Genomic DNA, 19,893 nt, shown 5'->3' on the forward strand with positions numbered 1-19,893 from the left:
CAGCAAAAACAAATTTCGTAACTCTTCAACACAGCACGTGTCTGCAAATTAAACCGTGACTCGCATATTCCCTGATAGAAAAGTTTTATTGGACCTTAGAATTTACATTTCTATACTAACAATTACCGTATTACGTCTTGTGTGTGTGTATGTGAGTAAAAAAAGCTTCCTAAGGAAGACACATGAATAAGCAAATGCGATATAATTTTGTCCACTTTGTTGCGACGGGTGAATTCTCGCGGAATTAAAGGACAGGCGGTACAGTGCATTCTTTCACTTGTTAACGTACAGTTACTATATATTCTTTGTTTATTATTTATCAAACAACAAGAAGAACTAAACGTCATGTCGAAGAAATATGTTTTGAATTACTTTCCAAGTGGAGGTCGTGCAGAGTTGGCAAGATTTTTATTCCTGGTAGCAGGTGTGGAATTCACCGACAACCACATTTCGAAAGAAGAATGGCCTAAAGTAAAGAACGATAGTAAGTGTGACACTTGATCTTTTTTCTCAACCACGCCGATCCGTGACATAGTAAGTGTGACACTTGATCTTTTTTCTTAACCACACTGATCCGTGACATAGTTTTTGTCACTTTTCTTTTTTTTTTAGCTAAAAAATTTCCGTTGAATCAATTACCAACACTCGAGGTTGACGGTCGCGTGATTTGTCAATCCAAGGCTATTTACAGATATTTAGCAAGCGAGTTCAACTTATACGGAGCCAATAACGATGAAGCAAGTATCATTGATCAGGTCGGAGCAACTCTGTTTGAATTTGTAGAACAACTTGCGAAAATTCATTTTAACCCAGCTCTATCAGAGGACGAAAAGGTACTTAAAATTTGGATTTTTACTTTTTTTCCTCTTTGTAGCTTATAAATAGCACAAAATTCTGAAATTATCTATTTTTGTTATTTGCCATTAGCCCTTATATTAATTTGACTGTCAACGTTAGAAAAATATTGATTATGCTCGGCGTAAAATTGAATTAGGTAACTCAGGGTCGGCAGTCTGTTTTAAAAGTGGAGGTAATGTAATATGAGAGTATATCAATGGTTTTGAAAATCACAATTTTTTATTTAGAAATCGCAGATACTTGAAGTATACGCCAAGGACTCAACCAAAAGATATTTCGACTACTTATCAGAAATATTTAAAGCTAATGGAACTGGCTATTTTGTTGGAGACAAGGTAAGGTGTAAAATAGCAAAGTTTATTTTAGTGAATAATTTCGCGTTACATTTTTTCTCTTTCGTCTTTCACACGTGGAAACATTTGTCAACTGTCACGGTGTTAGCTTTGAACTCACAGGTGGTCAAAAGACAAGAAAGGATTTAGCCTGAGAACGGCCTTACGTGGTTATTTCAAATATTTTTTAGTAGCCTAATTCATTTTCTGATTTTAAAAAAATGTTAAGAATCTTCAAGGAAAGAACATTTAATAATGCGCAAATTTTATTTTCAGATTACTTTGGCTGATATTGTCTTCTTTTCCATCGGCGGTTTGGTTCTCAAATTTAACCCAACATTTTTGGAACCTTACCCAGAATTAACTGGGTTGGTAGAGAAAGTAAAATCAATTGAGAGCGTCAAGAAGCATTTAGAAACAAAAAAGTACGACATGTAAAAAAACATTTGTAATTTACAAAAGTAAATATTTCAATATTATTTCGTATTGAGAACTTCGACTGTACCCTCTACCCTGCCCCGCCAAGCGCCTACCCCTACTCCTACCTGTACCCCTACCCAACCCAACCTTTTAGCCCATCGTCGTGGATAGCTCTAAGATTTATTTTTATTCTCTCTTTAACAATGTTTAAAGCTAAAATGTCACATTTAAACTTAAAGACGAACCTAAAGGCTTGTCCGCCTTATTCTTGGGCGCGGTTACCCTATAATTTCATTGTTTTTTACGATTTCCTTTGCACATAACTTGATGTATGTAAAAAGACCAAATCAAACATCTGCTGAAGGCACACAAGTTTGAGTATATGGATTTCTCATTCTCTTTCAAGTGCTCTTTGAGATTAAAAGTAGTTTAACTCAAGAGCTCAGGGGTCGAGAATGTTTATTATCAAAAATGGTAGCTCATAAAGTGCTTAACACATTTTGACTTAGCTGTCTACAATGAAATTAAATCTTCAGTTTCAATCTAAAACTTAATCTCAGCAATTCCGGTAATGAGATTAGCATCACAGACGGTGGCAGTAAAAAACAACCAGTTTCAACCAAAGAAAAACACACCGCATGTCACCATAACAGGATACAACCATGGCAACGTTGATTTCACCAGAAGTCGACTACAAGTCATCTTGTCAACAGCAATTACTCTGCCAATAATCCTGACCTTAAAAAATAACAAAATTAACTATTCTTTGTTCTACTTCAGATTGTGATATCAGAGAAACTGCTTTCGTTGGGCCGTATTTTTACCGTAGAAGACAGGGACAGTACCGTATGTAACAGTAGGAGTATCGGTGCTCTCCATAAACTTACCCTCAAAAACAACTTTCTGAAAAAGCACTTGATTATTGAATTAAAGTAATTTAGTGAAGAAGCGGCAATAAATTATTTAAGCAATAATTGTCAAAGGATTTAACTTAATTTTCGAAATTTGACAAAATATTGCGTCATTTAGATTTGACGGTTTATCCAAATTGTTAAAATACTTGTAGTAAAGGGAAAATAAAATTGAGCGTATTCTCCTGCATATGTATTATGAACGCCCTTTCAAATAAACGCCCTTGAATGCTTTACCTCTTAGCAAACATCACGGGTGTTTATTTTAATATATTGAATTATAAACAAAGTGGACTGTTCTAATCACTTAAGCGTTGTCAACCGGAAATTACCAGTTAAAAAAAGGAAACATCTGGGATATTGAGAGTAATTTAACTGAGTATAGTACACAGTGAGTATTATACACTTCATATATCTCAATTTCAAACTAAGAGCGCTGAAATCCTGTTTTAAGAGTTTATATTCGCTCCCCTTATGCTAAATAAAGCCTAGGGTCGAGGAGAATCTAGGGTTATCTTACTCTCACACTTACTCTCCGACTAGAACATTTGATGACTACTGACCAGTGATAGCAAACACAAAGGTATTCCAGAATGGTAATGATTCAGTACCATCGAGGCAAGGGGTGTTCACCTCCATATGTGGTGCGAATTGACCTCACAGCATTTGATGTCATTGTTTAATAATTTTTATGTGTGGTCACATAAAAATAGGGTAATCCATACCTATAACACAAGACATGACACCTTGACATGACACCAGACGTGACACCTTAACAAGACATCTGAGTGCAAATGATACAGTGTCATTATGACGTCGTACCAAGAAGTTAGTTACTTGAAGAAATGCCGCGTAATTACGAAGGTTGCATCGGTGTTACATTGAAGATGTCAGCAACATCCTTAGGTCTGAGAGGCTATCGCCAATGCTAGCACTAAAGTTCAACATAATAATTAAAAATTCTAATTTCTTGCACAGGGTTATGTCGCCTAGAATTGACTGGTTAATTCGAAATCTTTTGTTAGTTTATTGCAGGAAATGTGTTGCAATTAAAAAATTTGCAACCATCAGGTTAGAAGTAACGACAACATGTAAACATGCTTGTTTGTTTTCGCTCGACAATTTCCTTGCAGTTTTAAAACAACTTCGGACTTATTTCCCCTTGTTTTGTGCAGAAAAAGTTAACTGGGAATTAAGTTTACGAAGAAATGACGCCATTACCATATGACCCAGTGTGGTTAAGTTATTAAATAGTGATGCCGACAATGCGATCTGTTTATAACAGCGTGGTAGACATCACTTCAGTCTGAGCAAGGAAAGAAGAAGAAGCTATACAAAGAGAGCAAAGAGATATAATCAGTAAGTTTTTTTGTCTTTCCTATGAGCTTTCTTAATTTTGAAGACATCTAACGGTAGGTCGGGTTGTTTCGATTCTATCATGGATCAATTTTACTACCTGAGCAGAGAGCGCTATAAGAAACAAGGCCTGTGCGTCTGATAAAGCCCTTGTTTCTTAGGTCATCCCTTAACAGCATCCCTACATACGATACTGAGAAAATGTGTGTTAGATGAATTGTGGCAGATTTAAAAGAAGCAGATCTCTTATCTTGACGTGTGTATGTCCACCGATTGTGTGAACTTATCGTGTATTTGATCATCGGAACAAATTTTGCGTTTGCCCGATCCGAGATAGTATTTCTGATATTTTTTAACGTCCATTTATTTCAATGCCAAAACAAGGGGGTCCAGTCCGGACGTAGTGATTTCGCACACTTACCGTACGATTTGCCTGCTATTTAGAAATCTGGCATATAAACGGGAGAAATCGGATTTTCGGAAAACTTCAGCGATTTTACTTCATAAAGTATGTAAAAGCCTGAAAATATGTTAATTAACTTTTATTTATCTATCAGACACTTTAAAGAAAACATGTCAAAACTCCATGTCAAAACATGTCAAAAAAGTAAAATAAACAAAGTTTTTAAATTTTGGTGACCCCACAGCTGACTTAAGCACAAACTTTCGCGAGCACAAGTTTCGCAAGTTTTGCGATTTTTTGTCATTTTTGCAAAAGTTTATGCCGCGAAATTTATAAAATCCCGAATTTGCGAAAGTTTTTTCCGCGAAATTATGTAGGAATTGTCTATTCGCGAATTATAAAATGAAATACAGATTAGGTTAACTAAAAATGCAAAATTTCGCGATTTTTTTCTCGCAAAACTTTCTGCCCACGAAAGTTGGTGCCCTTAAAGTACCAGTTTTAATTTTATATCATCGGGTGGAATTAACAAGAACTCTTTTCCCTTAAAAAATATGCTGACTTTCAGGTTTATCTTAATTCTGTTTGAAGGGTAGGGTGGAGGAAAAGGTTAGAAACCTTCATTTTCTTTTTCTTGGTAACATTTCAGATTATGATCCCTATATATTATTCCATTTATTATTTCGTATTTTTGCTAACGTCAGCAACTAAACACGTGACCAAAAATGAAAACGAGGCTGCCATCATTGTTACCTCTAATGAGTGTTATATCGTAGTTCAGGTACAAGGGTATATCATTTTTACCTCTTCCTTAATCTTGCTCAGAGTCTTTCGTACCAACCCGAAGAGAGCTCTGGGAACGAGATGGATTTCAAATGCCACCTCTGAGCATCCAGGAAGTGAAAGCTTACCAAGTGTTTTTGAGGTTAACCACACTAGAAGCTGATAGCTTTTTGGTTTTTAATTGGATATGCATTTTTGTTTTATTCAGGAAAAACACGCCTTGATTCAAACAATCCCTGGAAACAAGGTATTTTGTATTGCATTCACGGTAGAAACACACGCACCTTATCTCTATTACGAAACCATTACTCTATTTAGAAACCAGGGATGGATTACTAAATCGAAGAGAGAATTAACCCCCGTTTAAGTAAATTTTATTACTTCATGTTAACAAGCGCACAAAGATGCACGAAATACCAATAAGGGAAATATGTACAACAGGCGATCATTCATGAGATGTTCCACAGGCCGACGACTAGTTCAATCAGATATAAAATTAATAATAAGTTTTATCGCATACGAAAACTGTGGGACTCGGGATCCTGGGACCCTGGAGGGTGGGACTCGGGACCTTAGACACAAGGCAATTTTTTTCTAGGAAATATTACTAAGATAACAACAAATATCTGGGCATAGTTCTCAATAAAATAAAACTTATAATGGGAAATAACTATAAAGGAGGCACTTTTTCCATAAGAACATAAGGCTAAGATTTTGCAACAAGTTAAGAACATAATAAGAACGTATCCAGCCTAAATTTCAACCATGATATTGGTATAATGCGAGTAAACAACTACTAAAAAAAACAAGTATTTCTGAAGTTTTTTTTTTTTTTGCGACTAGACGTTTTTTATAAGAATTTTAAAAAAAATTAGTAACAGTTTCACTATTCTCGTCCCCAGGGCTCTTGGAGATAAAATTCGCAGTTTTATCTCAAAAAGCTCTGGGGACGAGAATGCAGTTTTACAACGTCTTTCGTGAGAACACAAATAAGGATATTTGAGGCTGGAAAAGTGACTTTCGTAGCCCAAACGGGAGCTGTATATACACTAGGAACCTCTTCGCTGGACCCTTGTTGATAGCAGTGCCAATAGGAACTAAATAGACTATCCTGGTTAAACAAATTCGATCATATAAAAAATAAGAACATCCAGTCTAAGTTAAAATTTAGACGTTCTTATAAAAAAGGCATCTACTCCATCCACGTAGAAGAATAAAATGAATATACAATTTAAATGTACTTCATCATAATCACTTTTAGACTTGATTAAAAATTGAAATTGTCAGACAAAATTTTCTCTTGAGGTTTCAACTTAAGGTCAGATCTACCTTGCGACGGAAAGGCAACACCTGTTAACTAGACAGCAGTACAGAAAAAAATGAAAACAAAAGGAAATTAATTTTTTTGAAACAATCACAGGATGTATGGAGAGTTTTTTTTTAACAAACAAGAGAAAGAATAATGAGATGAAAGACTTGAAAGAGTTTCTTGACAAACAGGCAGAAAAGAAAAGAATAAACCAATCTTGACTGATACATTTTTGTTTGGGTGGCTACACTAATCCAGCCTTTTTAATCGCGTTTAAAACTATAGCTAGCTACTAACGCTGACACAAATTTGCTTCCACTACTAGCTAATTGTTTTTCTTTTAGTGAATATGGAAAGGTTTTCGTCATTATTACCTCCATATAAATTTCTTAAAGCTCTCGTATTACAACCTCGATCCCAGGACATGTTGTCTCTTTTTGCATATCGGACAGCGAGCCTTTTTTTTCGTCTGGACCTATCTATAAGTGCAGCGCTGAGGAGAGGCAAAAAGCCATGGAAATCAGGTTGTTCGTATCAGTTACTATTATTTTCAGGAATAACATCCTTTTGATATTTTAACTTAAATATTGCACAAAACAAAGTTTTGTGAAAGTCCCTTACCTGTGTCATCTTCTTCCAATATTTGCGTTTGCAGCATTCTGGCCTTCGCAATATTTTTAATTTAGGAATTTACCATGTGTCTCAGGTCCCTGGATCCCGGGGCCCACTTTTCCCGTATGCCTATATTTTTAAAACAAGCTAAAAAAAATATTTTTTTCCAACAAGAAAGTTCAAGTCAAAATAACATTACATACAAGATACGTTTTTCTACATTTAAAATTAGATGCCTTATTTCATACAATCTTGGAATGAAAAAGGGAAGCTTTTGTATAGAAAATTTTTTCTTTCGGTCTGCTTAGCTTGCAGAATATGTTGAGACATAATAGTTCTCGGGTACAACTAATCCTGTCTTAAAATTATTTCGATCTGAATAATCGCCTTTACTGTGTGATAAGACGGAAGAACTGAGGCGAACCGTAAACTGTTAACATATTTTAAATAATTTCATTTCATTTTTAAATTCTTTTTTTTAACTTCGTTTCCGCTATTTACAGAGTTAAGTTGTTTTGACGGGGCAATTCCTGAAATATTTCTTTCATTCTTTATGTACTGTCGATATAATAGATAAAGAAATTGGTATTTTTAGAACATTTATAAACAAACAAATTGTGAGATACCTCCCAATAAAAGACAGCTTTGTTTGATAATACAACGTGCAATATAACATGAACAAAAATTACTTACTTAAATAGGGTGTTTACCTAAGGTTTTTATAACGCCAGCCCTAAGTGGCTTAATTTAGGCCAGCGTGATAAATGAGGGAATAATTGAAATTTTTCAATGTACCCAATTATCCTATATCATCTTCAACTTATGCTGGTCATTTCAAACCGTGTACAGTAAAAAAATGGGTCGGCAATCTCTGGTATTTAACCCGGAGTCTTTAAATTGTGTAGTCAGATTTCAAAATAAAACAATATTGCATAATTTTGCATAAATATTGCAATGGTGGCATAGAATAAAAGATAGAAAAGAAAAAACAAAACCATGACCACAGGGTGTCCATTCAATGACCCACCATATATGACGTTTCTTCTTTGCCCATACCCTCTGGTAATGCAATCTAATCTTCCTAGGTGCAACGTACTACAAAGCTTAGCTGACGTCATCCCCATTTTTGATTAATTTTAAGCATTCTGGCGTGTATGAACGTAAACAATTATTCAGAGGTTATTTTGACATGTTTAACAATTTTCTAATTGCTACATTTTTTATTGTTTTTGTTTAGAACTTATGCGACTTCAAAAAAAACCAACTCAAACAAACAAAATAACTTCAAGACACTCTTCCCGACGCCGAAACTTTGATTGTTGTTTTTTTTATTGTGACGTTAAGTGTTAACGTTCGGATTATCATTGCTAAAAGTCATTGTTGATTCAAAAACAAAACAAAGAAAAACAGAATAGCGAGAATTTTACTACAAACAGAAGAATAATACATTGGGCTGTCTGTTGCAAGATATATTGACACTACCCCAGACTCCAACTTTATATAAAGGCAACTGTTCCACAGAATCTGAATATTACAAACACTAAACTTGAGAAGAACGTTAAAAAAGAACACTTAAGATGGAAATGGATATAGGAGTGTTGGTACTGGTAGCCGTAGCAACGTTATTATCAACGGTTGATGCTGAAAGCAATGACGTATACAGATACAGAAAAAACTTTTTCATTGGGAACCGAACATTTTCTGTTAACTATGTTGGGAGTGTCTTGCTACATCGAGATTGCAGCGGAATTCCTTACACGCATATAGTGCGACAAAGAGGCTGCTTTCCAGTGTATGTCAAAAACAATTTATGTGGCGGTTTATGCAAGTCAATGACTGTACCGAAACAAAATCAACTTTCAAGATATTCTGATAACGTAATTTCAACATGTGTTGCATGTGGACCTGAAAAGTTAGTAAGGAAAGAAGTTCATATGTTGTGCAAGAGAAAACACCGGTCAGGTATAAACAAAAGCAAGTTTCGAGTGGTAAAAAGAGTTGTGAAAGTAATTAAAACTTGTTCATGCCAAAAGTATAAATGCTCAAATTACTTGAACGAACATGGAAACCTACGACGGTAATCGTGGTAGAAATTTAGAATTGTGTGTTTTAACATGAGAGTATATTGTTACGCCTTCTTGGCGAAAATCTATTGTTACGCCTTCTTGGCGAAAATCTATTGTTACGCCTTCTTGCTGAGAACGTTGTTTAACTTTTATCACCTTTTTGATGAAGGAATTGAATTTCTAGTGAAATATTATCTCATCTGAAAAAATTATTAGCGATTTTATTTCGAATGCGTGCGAATGCGTCAATAGTCACCATGACTATTGACTATAGGATCCGCATTTGTTAGTATTTCTAGAGACCTCACAAAATACAATGTTTTTGAGCTAAAGTTATACCAAATATCTTCTTTAATAACCGTGAATTTTCCTACTGAAAACGCCATTATAAACTCGCGATATAATCATAGTAATAACCCCCGTCATAATAAAATTCATCACGTCGTGCTACCAGCTAGGCAAGGATCTATGAAATACCGATGCATAAAATATGTACAATGGGCGACCTCCCATAGAAGGCTCCATAGCCTAACGGCTTGTGTGATATACTTTACGCTGGCTTCATATTTTTTAATAAAATCAATACATACATATAGATTAGATATATTTACTTTTTTTGGAATCATAATGTGGGGGGAAGTAGCCACAGGGAGAAGTTTAGAAAACTAATATTAATTCAGAAGCACATTATTAGAAAATGTATAAACACTCAACACTAAAATGATAAAAAAATTTTCAAAGGTCGACGCATATATATGTCCACCTTCTTGTTTTTAATCACGATGGCATAGTTATGCTACAATCATTTAATAACAAAGCAGTATAAACGTTTTTTTTATCTAATAATACACTGACTGGTGAATGTTGCAGTTAGGTCGTAATCAAGGACATATATACAGAGCTGTTTTTTAATTTAATTAATGAAAGGGATAGAATTTATAATTCAGTAATAAATCCTTTTTGTGATTTTTATATCTCGTTTTTAAACATATAACGAAATTTAGCATAATTAAAGATCTCCACATGGAAAACAGAGTATAATTAAAACCAGAGCTGTTCTACCAAGACATGGTTTTACTTCAAAGTCAAGATGCTTTTTCTACTTCCTGGATAAACGACAAATTTAAACGAAACCTTATGTTTAATCCTTTCACGTGTTTCCGATGCGACAAGATTAGATTTTAAAGGAATTTTTATTATTTGATCTATTTTTTCTCCAGCTTACTTGTATCAGGCTTGCACTAGGGTTTTCCTGAAAATGCATCCAGTCCTGAAAAATAAGTTGGAGGAATTATTAAAGTACTGTTGGTGCATAAAATAATATTGCTTCTTCCTGACTTGTTCAAAATATCCCTTCAAGTTTACCTAACTAATTATTATAGAAAGATATTTTAATGTTGACATGACCTTCAAAGAAGCGAAATGAAGAAGTAACTAAATAATTTAATGTCCACAAAAATAGATTACTTGCTAATTTTTGCAAAACTTAAAAAGTTTGCGGGTTTTTTTGCACAAGCGGCATTTGTGTAGGTAGAAAATATAAACAATAGAGCACAGTAATCAAAGAAATCCATCCTCCAATAATGAAAGATTTGCTTTAAATTGGTGAATTTTTTTAAGAAGAATTAGAAAAATATAGTTTAATTCGTGTCTTTCTTGGATCTTATGCTTCCCGAAATATCTTTAATCTTTATTAGTAGCCATTTTATTCTGTGTGAATCCAGCTCTCTTACCTACACAAAAAACCTTTGTTCTCAACCCTCTTTTTGTTCTCAAAAACAACCCTCTGTACGCGAAGAGTGGTTTATATAAAGCACTCAATTATCTGTCGTATCAGTGACCTTAAAAAACAAAGACGGCAGCCTCTACGCTAGTAATTTTATTTATTTTTAAAACGCATGTGCAAATCAGGGTGACCCCTAAAACAAAGTTACCGTTCTCCCTTCGACTCGAAAAGGGTTATTTTCAGGTTGTAGGAAGAATGTCGAATATTTTAAAGATGTAAAAATGTTACATAGAAATACTACTGATAAAACACGCAAAGAAGCGAATATAATTTTTCATTCTAAATCTAGTGTGTTCAACGACTTATTGTTAGTTTTTTCGTCAGTTAATATTTTTCGCAATTTTAACATTTCACGTTGTCGCTTTCGTTTAATTTTCGTGTAATGAATTTTTGGCGCGCTTTTTATATGACATGTTTTCATAAAATAGTAATAGTTTTCTATATCAACCGTAATAATAGTAGGAAAAGCGGTTCGTAGGCCAGCGTTTTTATCAGAATTTTCGGACTGCAAAATCTTGTGACCATACAACATTAACAAGGTGGTATAAAACACTTGGTGTAAAAAAAGGAACAGTTGGTCAGGAAATGAAAATCAATTTGGTGCCAAATTTTCTCGTTATACAAGGTCTTTTTCATCACTCTATAGGGGGTTAGCACTTTTCTATGCTTTTCCTGAAAAACCCTGATCCGTACAGGGCTAAACTATTCTTTAAATTAATTTCAGAAATAATTTTTTTAATACTCGGAATAACGTTCAAAATTCCCCAGAGCACACATAGCACACACACGCAGTTTTACGGAACAGCGATTTTTCGGAACACAGATAAGCAATTTTGCGGAACACAAATAAGTAATTTTACGGAACACACATAAGCAATTTTACGGAAGACACACACGCAATTTTGCGGAACATACATAAGCAATTTTACGTGAAAACGAGCTTTAATATAGCAAAAAGCAATAAATAAAAGTGTAAGTGTTTTAGCATCATGGTTATTATTCATACTTTATTCTTCAATCTTGGAACTTTAATTTTTAAAAACTCTATACTTATAAACAATGTATTTTGGTTTGGTTACACTAAAAATTCTTTTCAGCATCCATTACTGCTCCAATTTTGGATATATCAGAACACGCAGGGTCGTCAACAATATTTATAAAAAATAAAATAAAAATAAACCCAAAATGCCTTAAAAACAATTTAGACTGGTTTAAATTTTCAAAAAAGAGGCGAAAAATATTAAATTTGGCATTATAGAAGGGGAAAAGTTAAAAATTTCCTCTGCCTGATCAAACACAACCATGTTTATTGTATCCTCAATAAAATATTGGCCGATACACTTTAATTTTGTTGACGGCTCTTAGCAAGTACTAAATGCACAAAAATATATTAGAACTTATCGCCTAATGGCAATCCTGCATTTAATGCTTCAATGTTATGTTGCACTACAGAGTTTATGTTTTAAACGCGAAAAGTATGCATGTTTTTTTTTTTATTTTCATGTTCACCATGACTTTGTAATTGGTAGGAGTGTACATTTTGAATATACTTCGACCTCAGGAAGTATTGTCCTGGATATTACCAACATCTTTCTAATTATCCATGTTGTTGCGCCACGTCTTAAACGAAGTAGAATTTATTCGAAGTAGCTATGATGAAACCAAAAATTTTACTAATAACTTTGAATTATCATTTTTCTTATTTTTCTTGTTAAATCCTAGATCCGGGCTCAAGAAGGCGATTCACTTAGCTTCCTGAAGATATAATGTAAACCTTTGGAATATGATAAACAAAAATGTCTCAGGAAGTGGTGGAATCAACATGGCTACTTTATAAACCGAAAAGGTATATTTGTTTAGAGATGCTAAAAGTATTTATGTAATAAAAAACCATATTTATTTTTTGGAGAATAACCACAGAAGGGAGAAGGAGGTTTCTGTACATAAAAAACATTTGGTGAGTGTGCAATAAACAGTATAACTTCCTATAAGTTCAAAGACGCCATTTCTTGTACATTTTGACATCAGACGGAAGCACAGTCACTATCACTTTCTTCCAATGCATTGGAAGTCAAAGGTTAAAAAACATTTTCTAAAAATAATATTTTTTTCTATTTATAACCGCGGATGTAAACTTAAGATGCTATATTAATAATTCCATTTTAATTGTTATTTAAAAAAAAACTTTTCCTTTTGTTATTTTTTTCTGATTGGTTGCTAAGGGATACAATGCATGTTGTTTTTACATTTTTCTAAAGTTTATAAAATTTCAGTACTTCATTTGACTATGTGGAAGTCAATAATCTTTTGTTTTTAGGAATTGAGTTGCTTAGGTGATCTGGTTTGTATTAAGATAACTTGCAAAAATTTATTTATCGACGAACATTTCCTACGTCTTTCCAAGATTTCGGACATTTATAATTTTGGCAAGCACAATTTTCCACAACTTTTACCATCTTCTTCTGCACTCGAAATTTACTAATTCTAGTATCCATTCGATTTTTTCGTTTGCACAGCATCCAGACGACTTTCTGAACTAATTTACCTGGACCACACGCGACACATGTTGAAGTATCATTGTCCAAATATTTTGACTGTTTATTTTGTTTCGGTATGGCCACTGACTGGCACAAGCCACCACATAAATTATTTTTGATGTAGACAGGGAAGCAACCCTTCTCTCGAACAATATGTGTGTAAGGGATTGCACCACAATCTCTATTTAATAAGATATGTCCAATGTAGTTGACAGAATATGTCTGGTTACCAACGAAGAAATTATCTCTGTATCTGTATACTTCATTACTTTCTGAATCTCCTGCTAAAAGTAAGGTTACGTGAACCAATACTAGCACACATTGAATCAAAGCCACCTTCATATTTTAAATGCACTTTTCCAATTCTTCAAAATCGCCGCAAATGGTAATACAAAATTCTTGATAAACTCTCACAACACGAAGTATAGACTTGTGCACTGTTATTTAAATTCCACCTATATATGATTCTCTGTTAAGCTGTTTACTCTTGCAAGGACAACCCCACAATTGCAATAACTCGATGCTTTATTTTTTATATAAGAAAGGTTTCTATATATACATATGACGTAACGAAGGGAGAAGAAAACAAAGCTTCGGCGTCGAATAAAGTGGCTTGCTTTGTTTGTTTACTTTTGGATTCCTTGGTGTCGCACGAGATCTAAATAATAAAAATCAAATATAACAGTTAATCATTGTCATTGTTGTTCATGTCATCACCTTTCATCCTTCCATAGTACCCTAGTTACGGCTAATATGTATTGTTGTGTCGCTATAGAAGAGAATTGTCCAGCTCCTTTGTGATCAAGGTTGTTGAAATGGGACAGGAAGTAACAAGATCACTACCATCTGATCAGAACTAGCATAAAAAACAGGACCGAAAAACAATTTTTACCATTAAAGTCGAAGATAAAGCAATCCAAGCAATAGGCGTTACATAAAAAAAAACGCATCGCTACTTTGAATTTGCTTTTACAGGCAATTATGGCTTCAGTAGGTTAACTGACCTTCTAATCGTTGGCGACATTTTGCGCGAAGTTTGTTGTGCTTAGTTGAATTTTCATTTCCTTCACTCTGAGATATATATTACGTATAATACATTTTATACTTTTCAAGAAAAATAAATTAATCCCACAAAAATTAATAAGAAAATAATTGTTGTTGATGCTTGTAAATGCAAAACCCAGTATTAATTGATTGAATGAAGTTCCGTAACATATTCTTAATATTTAGCTTTTGAAATTGTGGAAATGTTTATAATGAATGATCCTATAAGTTTGTTCCTTTGGTTTTTCGAACCAAATCTTTGACCTATAACAAACTTATGCGTTTTTTTGTACACACGTTCTGATAAACACACGGTGTGATTATAAATGCAGCTCCAAGCATTATATGGTTTTTTACTCTAAAGAAGATAATTAATAACTAAAAATATAAGATTTCGTGTTTCCCAATTAAAACTAATTACAAAATGTAATCAAATCAATGTTTGCATCATGCAAATGCTGACACCACTGGCCATTAAGAAGACTGGATCGAATAAAACTGATGATGCAACAAAGGCATCGCGAAAGGAAACCATGAATGTTATTTCCTGATAATTAGAGAGTATCTGCATATTGGGCCACTGTACTTTTGATTAATGTGCTTGTGAGATAGTTGTAAAGTTTCCAATGTCATGTTTCCTCACTTGGTACTTTGGAGGGTTGGAGGGGAATTGACGGACGTAGGAAAGTGTTATTATCTCACCCAAAATCAATTGTTTTCGTTGTAACACTTCTAATATAGATTTTTAAAAAATCATCTCTTCCAAACTAATTATACACTTGTCCCTGAAGTATTGTCAGCAATCATAAATTGAATCAATAAAAAAATGTTAAAAAATTAAAAAAAAATTTATTCAGCAAAAATAAAGACGCTCGCATTGTTTCTTTGATGTGACTGTGCTATATTTCATATTTAAGACATTTGTCTTTATTGTATTCTATAGGGTTGGTGAAACTACCCTTCGCTCCTTTTGAAACAAGCTTGTTAGTAATACTAAAGAACCGACCCGAAAACCGTTTTAATTCTCAACACGTTTATCGTATGTAAACACGGACGGCCGACATATTGTTTTCTTTGGTTTTATTTCTTAAATGGCTTATTTAATAACTATTTTCAAAAGATTTAAAACCACGAATAAAATGCCATATTTTGTTTCACTACCTGGGAGTAGCAAGAGCATAAACAGCAGTATTTGAATAACTTGCTTTCATGAAATGGATAGATTGGTTTACCTACCTTTTGTTAAGACATCGCAACCCCGTTTTGTCAAGTTATTTCGAACATATTATGACCGGGGGCTTATAGTACGTCGCAGGGAACAAAATGGCAGCAATAAATTTTAGCTTATTAGCAGCTTTTCCTGTGACGATATCTAAACCTTATGGTACTTGCTGAATTTCACTATTTATCTATTAGACACCTGCATCCCAAAATTTTTGGTGCCATACCTCTTAGAGCCTTTGATATTGGCTATTGCTCGAAACTGCCCCTAAAAATTTCTATGAAATCCTTTTAATCAGGAAATTAGAGTAAATCTCGTAAGGATTATTTTTAGAAGTCGAATCCTTCTGTATGTTTTGGACACGTGATTAATGGGACTTTCTGATCTTTTCGGATTTCACCCAAAAATCGTGAAAAACAGAATCGGGCAATTTTTTAAAATTTTTGGGCGAACTATGTAAAAACCGGAATATATGTTAAATAACTTTTAGAAAAGTTAAACAGGTTATAAAAATTTGCTTAAGCAGGTAGTGGTATTTTAACGAATTGAAAGCTTTCGGTGACGTCACAGAAAAAGTGCTGACATAAGCAAAAATTTATTGCTACCATTGTGCTTCATTTGTGACGTACTAGAAATGTGCCAAGTTCGAAGAAACCTGCACCAAATAGGGTCAAGTGTTAAAGCAAAACAGGTCAAACATTCCACAGCGCTACGAAATTACTGAATTTTAAACTCACATGCAGGCAGAACAGGCGTGAAATACCCAAAAAGTTGACAGCTATCCAGCATGATTTTTTAAAAAGCAACAAGAATTATCCAGCTAAAATGCAGTATATATGGTAAAAAAAAGTGCAAGTGCAGCACGAGTTTTATTTGAGTCGAAGTTGCGTTAAAGTTGTGGATATAATCCTGCCCTGCTCTTTTGCTAATCAAGGCTTACGCAGCCCTTACCAAAACTTTCATTTCAGGTGCGAAATGAAAATACTATTTCCGATTCTTGTCTAGCCCTTATGGCGCATGTAAACTACAAACTCGATATAAAGAAACTTCATGTACACCATAGTCTATAGAAATAATCATCTATTTATATAGACTATGATGTAAACGCAACGAACTTTTATATTGGTTTTGAATCTAATTTCGGGGTATGTTAAGGTTACCTTAAATGCCTTGCACGTTTTCTTTAACGTTCCAAAAATCTTATAAATTTCCCGATTGATGCTGTTTATTGAAAAATCTTCCTTGTTAAATAAGTAACGGTAATTTTTGATTTTTTCTTATAAAAAACTTTATGTGATACTGAAATACACCTCTGCACGTATTGCACGCAACACATTCTTGCATAATTACACATTCTTGCATAAGTTAAACAAAGTTGCAATGTTTATTAAAATGGCGCCAATCTTAATTGGTTATTAGAAATCATGCAATTTTATTTTCACAGTATATTTTGCATTCAGTTTTGGCGGGAATCTGCTCTCCACCTTTGTCGTAACTTACGAAATAACTAAAGAAATGCGCTCCAGCTTTTTAACATTGCGAAAAAGGTTCAAAATTTCGCAGCGATTTCGTTAATTTTAATATTTACGAACTGATCCTCTCCAAATTTTTGTTGTTGTTCTACAGTCTCCCCAAGCTTCACCAAATTTATTATTTTTGAACGCACTTCGTTTTAAGAAAATTCTTTTTTTCTCGCAACTACTTTTAAAAATCTAACTTGTTGTGAGAGCAAAAGAACAGAGTATTAAACACATACTACAAATACTTCAAACAGCACATTGATTGCGGTACAGAAGCCGAAAAGATTTTTTTCTCGTAATCTTTATAATCCGGAAACATCTTATTTTACTGGCCATAATGCAACACGTGATTAGCTCCTTTCCGGCACAAAGAAACTCCACTACGTATAAATTCTCATTTTTTTAAATCGCTATTTTAGCGGATTCGTTAAGTGTTAATCACCTAAGCAATATATTACTAAAAATTTAAAATTGCTTATAGAAAAAAATATACATTTTTTAATTTTAGCTACTTACAGACTACATCAAATACCAATACCGTGTCTTTCGTCGTCTTCGCATGAACTGGGTTGATTCATGCAATCAGCCTTTTTATATCTTTAGTATCAATCAACAAACTCATTTGTCATGCGAAATGACATACCCAAGTCGGGTTTTTATTGACGTTCATTATTGTAACTGTTTCACATTGATTAAAAAATAAAACTTCTGTTCCAGTCACTCTCCTTTTTAACCGAGAGAAGAACTGGGTAGGAAGTCGAAGAGCATAACGATATCGTTAACTGGTAAACATAACTTTTTTTGATAGTCGTTACATTAATCCGATTATTAAAATGAGTCTCAGTTTAATTAAAACAGATTTCCGGTAATATGCTCACGTGAGATTAGTATCAAAATTAACGAGAGAATTTTAAGTGTAGGTTTATCATACTGCGAAAATAAATCTCTATATAAATTATTTTGTTTCAGTTAAAGAAAACAATTTTTTCTTTGAAGGTTTTAATTAAATAGATAATCGTGATCTATATTCTAACTCAGTGTCTGTTTGTGACTTAAAGATGGTAGCTGCGTGTAGCGGTGGGTGTAATTTCAATGAAGTTTGCTGCAGTATTGATGACACTAAACTCGATATTAGTGTATTACTTCTTTATTATCTTAAACAAAAAATAATGCATCTTTTTTCAATGGAAGTGTAATTCGTTGTTCTAAATTCCTGCCACGTGGTGATAGAATCAAAATCTTGACCAATTTTATATTTCTTTTATTTTTTATGCGTTTTTTTTCTATAAAAAACTGTTTTATAAGAATGTTAAGGTTGGGATTCTAATAAAAAAAATTAATAACAAATCTTTTCATAGAATAAAAATATAATAATTAATTTTTCATGTCAACATTAATATTGTGAGCTTTTGGGCAAAATCATCCTGAAATATTTTCAACAAATATCTCAAATATCTCAGAACATCCTGTTGTTTAAGCAGTTCAAGTAAAGAATACTTACTAAGTTCAAGTAAAGAATTACACCTGCAAAAATAATAAAATTAATGTGGAAAAAATATAGTCTTTAAATAAACCTTAGTAAATAATTGTAGAAATAATTTTCTTTTTTCTTAAATGGTTTAATTTTTGAGGTCAGTGTAAAAAATTTATGACGTCAACAAAAAAATTGACATCAAGATTCTCTTTATATTACTAAAGGGCAGGTAAACAAATAATTAATATAAGAGAATTAATTCTCTCTAAAATTGATTTTTGCGAATTTCGCGAATTTCGCGAGTATTTATTAAATTCGAGAAACCTAGTTTCTGCTAATTTTGTTCTTGTTATTTTCAAATTTGAACTTGTTTAAAAAAAATTTGCATTACTTAGAATAATAGTCGTTTATACAGCCTTATTTTCACTTTCTTTTACAAAATTTTTTACAAAAAATAATTTTTTCAAATTAAGCAATATTCCAAAAAAAATAAATAATAATAATAATAATAAAAAAAAATTGGATAGTAAACGACCATACAAGCAATGAAACTAAATAAATATAAATAAATATAAATATTTTTTTTTTTGGAGACAGAAATTGATGACAAATTGTTATTTAATCTATGAAAAATATTATTTACAGAGGCAAAATTTGGTGACTTTGTACACATTTTTATCGAAAAGGTAACAAGTCCCCCATATATAGAAGTATCAAAGTATTTTCTGCGAATGTGTGTTTGTTATACAGGATATGTCCGCAGAAAGTATATAAACACACTAAATTATTACATGTTGTCACTACTTTGCTAAAAGCCGTTGCAAACACCCTGAAATATCTTACTTTGTTTTCCTGTAAAAACTCTTCTTCTTATAACCTTACTATATGATTTGATTTGAGAGATAAATATCTAACAGAACAACTTTTTGTTTGTTTCTGAGTATTTGTTTAAAAAATAGCTGCGCTTGCCTTAATGAGCCACAATTATGAAGATAGGAAAATTGATGTTCTGTCACCGGAAGTATGGTCAGCAAGATGCTCAACCTTGAATTTAAGGATTAAACTTTAATTGACTGAATTTACATGAAAATTGCTAAAAGGATCTTTCCAGCAAAATGCCAAAATGGACACCAGACCTTGACTTTAGGTAAATGCGAATCAACCAAAATTACCACCTTCTTCCCCACCTTGCATTTTTTGAAATATGTACATCTTTTTTATATAAGTATCACCATTAATTTATTAAGCGTTGGTTTAACA

General features: G+C 33.1%; 1 protein-coding gene across 2 annotated transcripts; it reads left to right on the top strand.

The window, feature by feature from the left end:
• The first annotated feature begins 201 nt into the window (after window positions 1-201).
• Window positions 202-1,683, top strand: LOC130641319 (probable glutathione S-transferase 7). Of its 2 annotated transcripts, none has more exons than XM_057448068.1 (4): window positions 202-484; window positions 613-833; window positions 1,086-1,193; window positions 1,467-1,683. In XM_057448068.1, the coding sequence occupies exons 1-4, from the start codon at window positions 346-348 to the stop codon at window positions 1,626-1,628; spliced, it is 630 nt and encodes a 209-aa protein (XP_057304051.1). In that variant the 5' UTR covers window positions 202-345; the 3' UTR covers window positions 1,629-1,683. The 2 variants fall into 2 exon arrangements, with proteins under 2 accessions (XP_057304051.1, XP_057304050.1); XM_057448067.1 differs by having other exon boundaries at window positions 293-484; window positions 1,086-1,198.
• Window positions 1,684-19,893: the final 18,210 nt, after the last annotated feature.

This window comes from Hydractinia symbiolongicarpus, chromosome 4, assembly GCF_029227915.1.
Source record: "Hydractinia symbiolongicarpus strain clone_291-10 chromosome 4, HSymV2.1, whole genome shotgun sequence".
Taxonomy (NCBI): Eukaryota; Metazoa; Cnidaria; class Hydrozoa; order Anthoathecata; family Hydractiniidae; genus Hydractinia; species Hydractinia symbiolongicarpus.

What these genes read in the sequence shown, in the direction of transcription:
- LOC130641319 (XM_057448068.1), top strand. Translation starts at nt 346, where the DNA reads ATGTCGAAGAAATATGTTTTGAATTACTTTCCAAGTGGAGGTCGTGCA. An exon ending in GCCTAAAGTAAAGAACGATA is followed by an intron (nt 485 to 612) that starts GTAAGTGTGACA and finishes TTTTTTTTTTAG; the next exon opens with CTAAAAAATTTCCGTTGAAT. An exon ending in GCTATTTTGTTGGAGACAAG is followed by an intron (nt 1,194 to 1,466) that starts GTAAGGTGTAAA and finishes TTTTATTTTCAG; the next exon opens with ATTACTTTGGCTGATATTGT.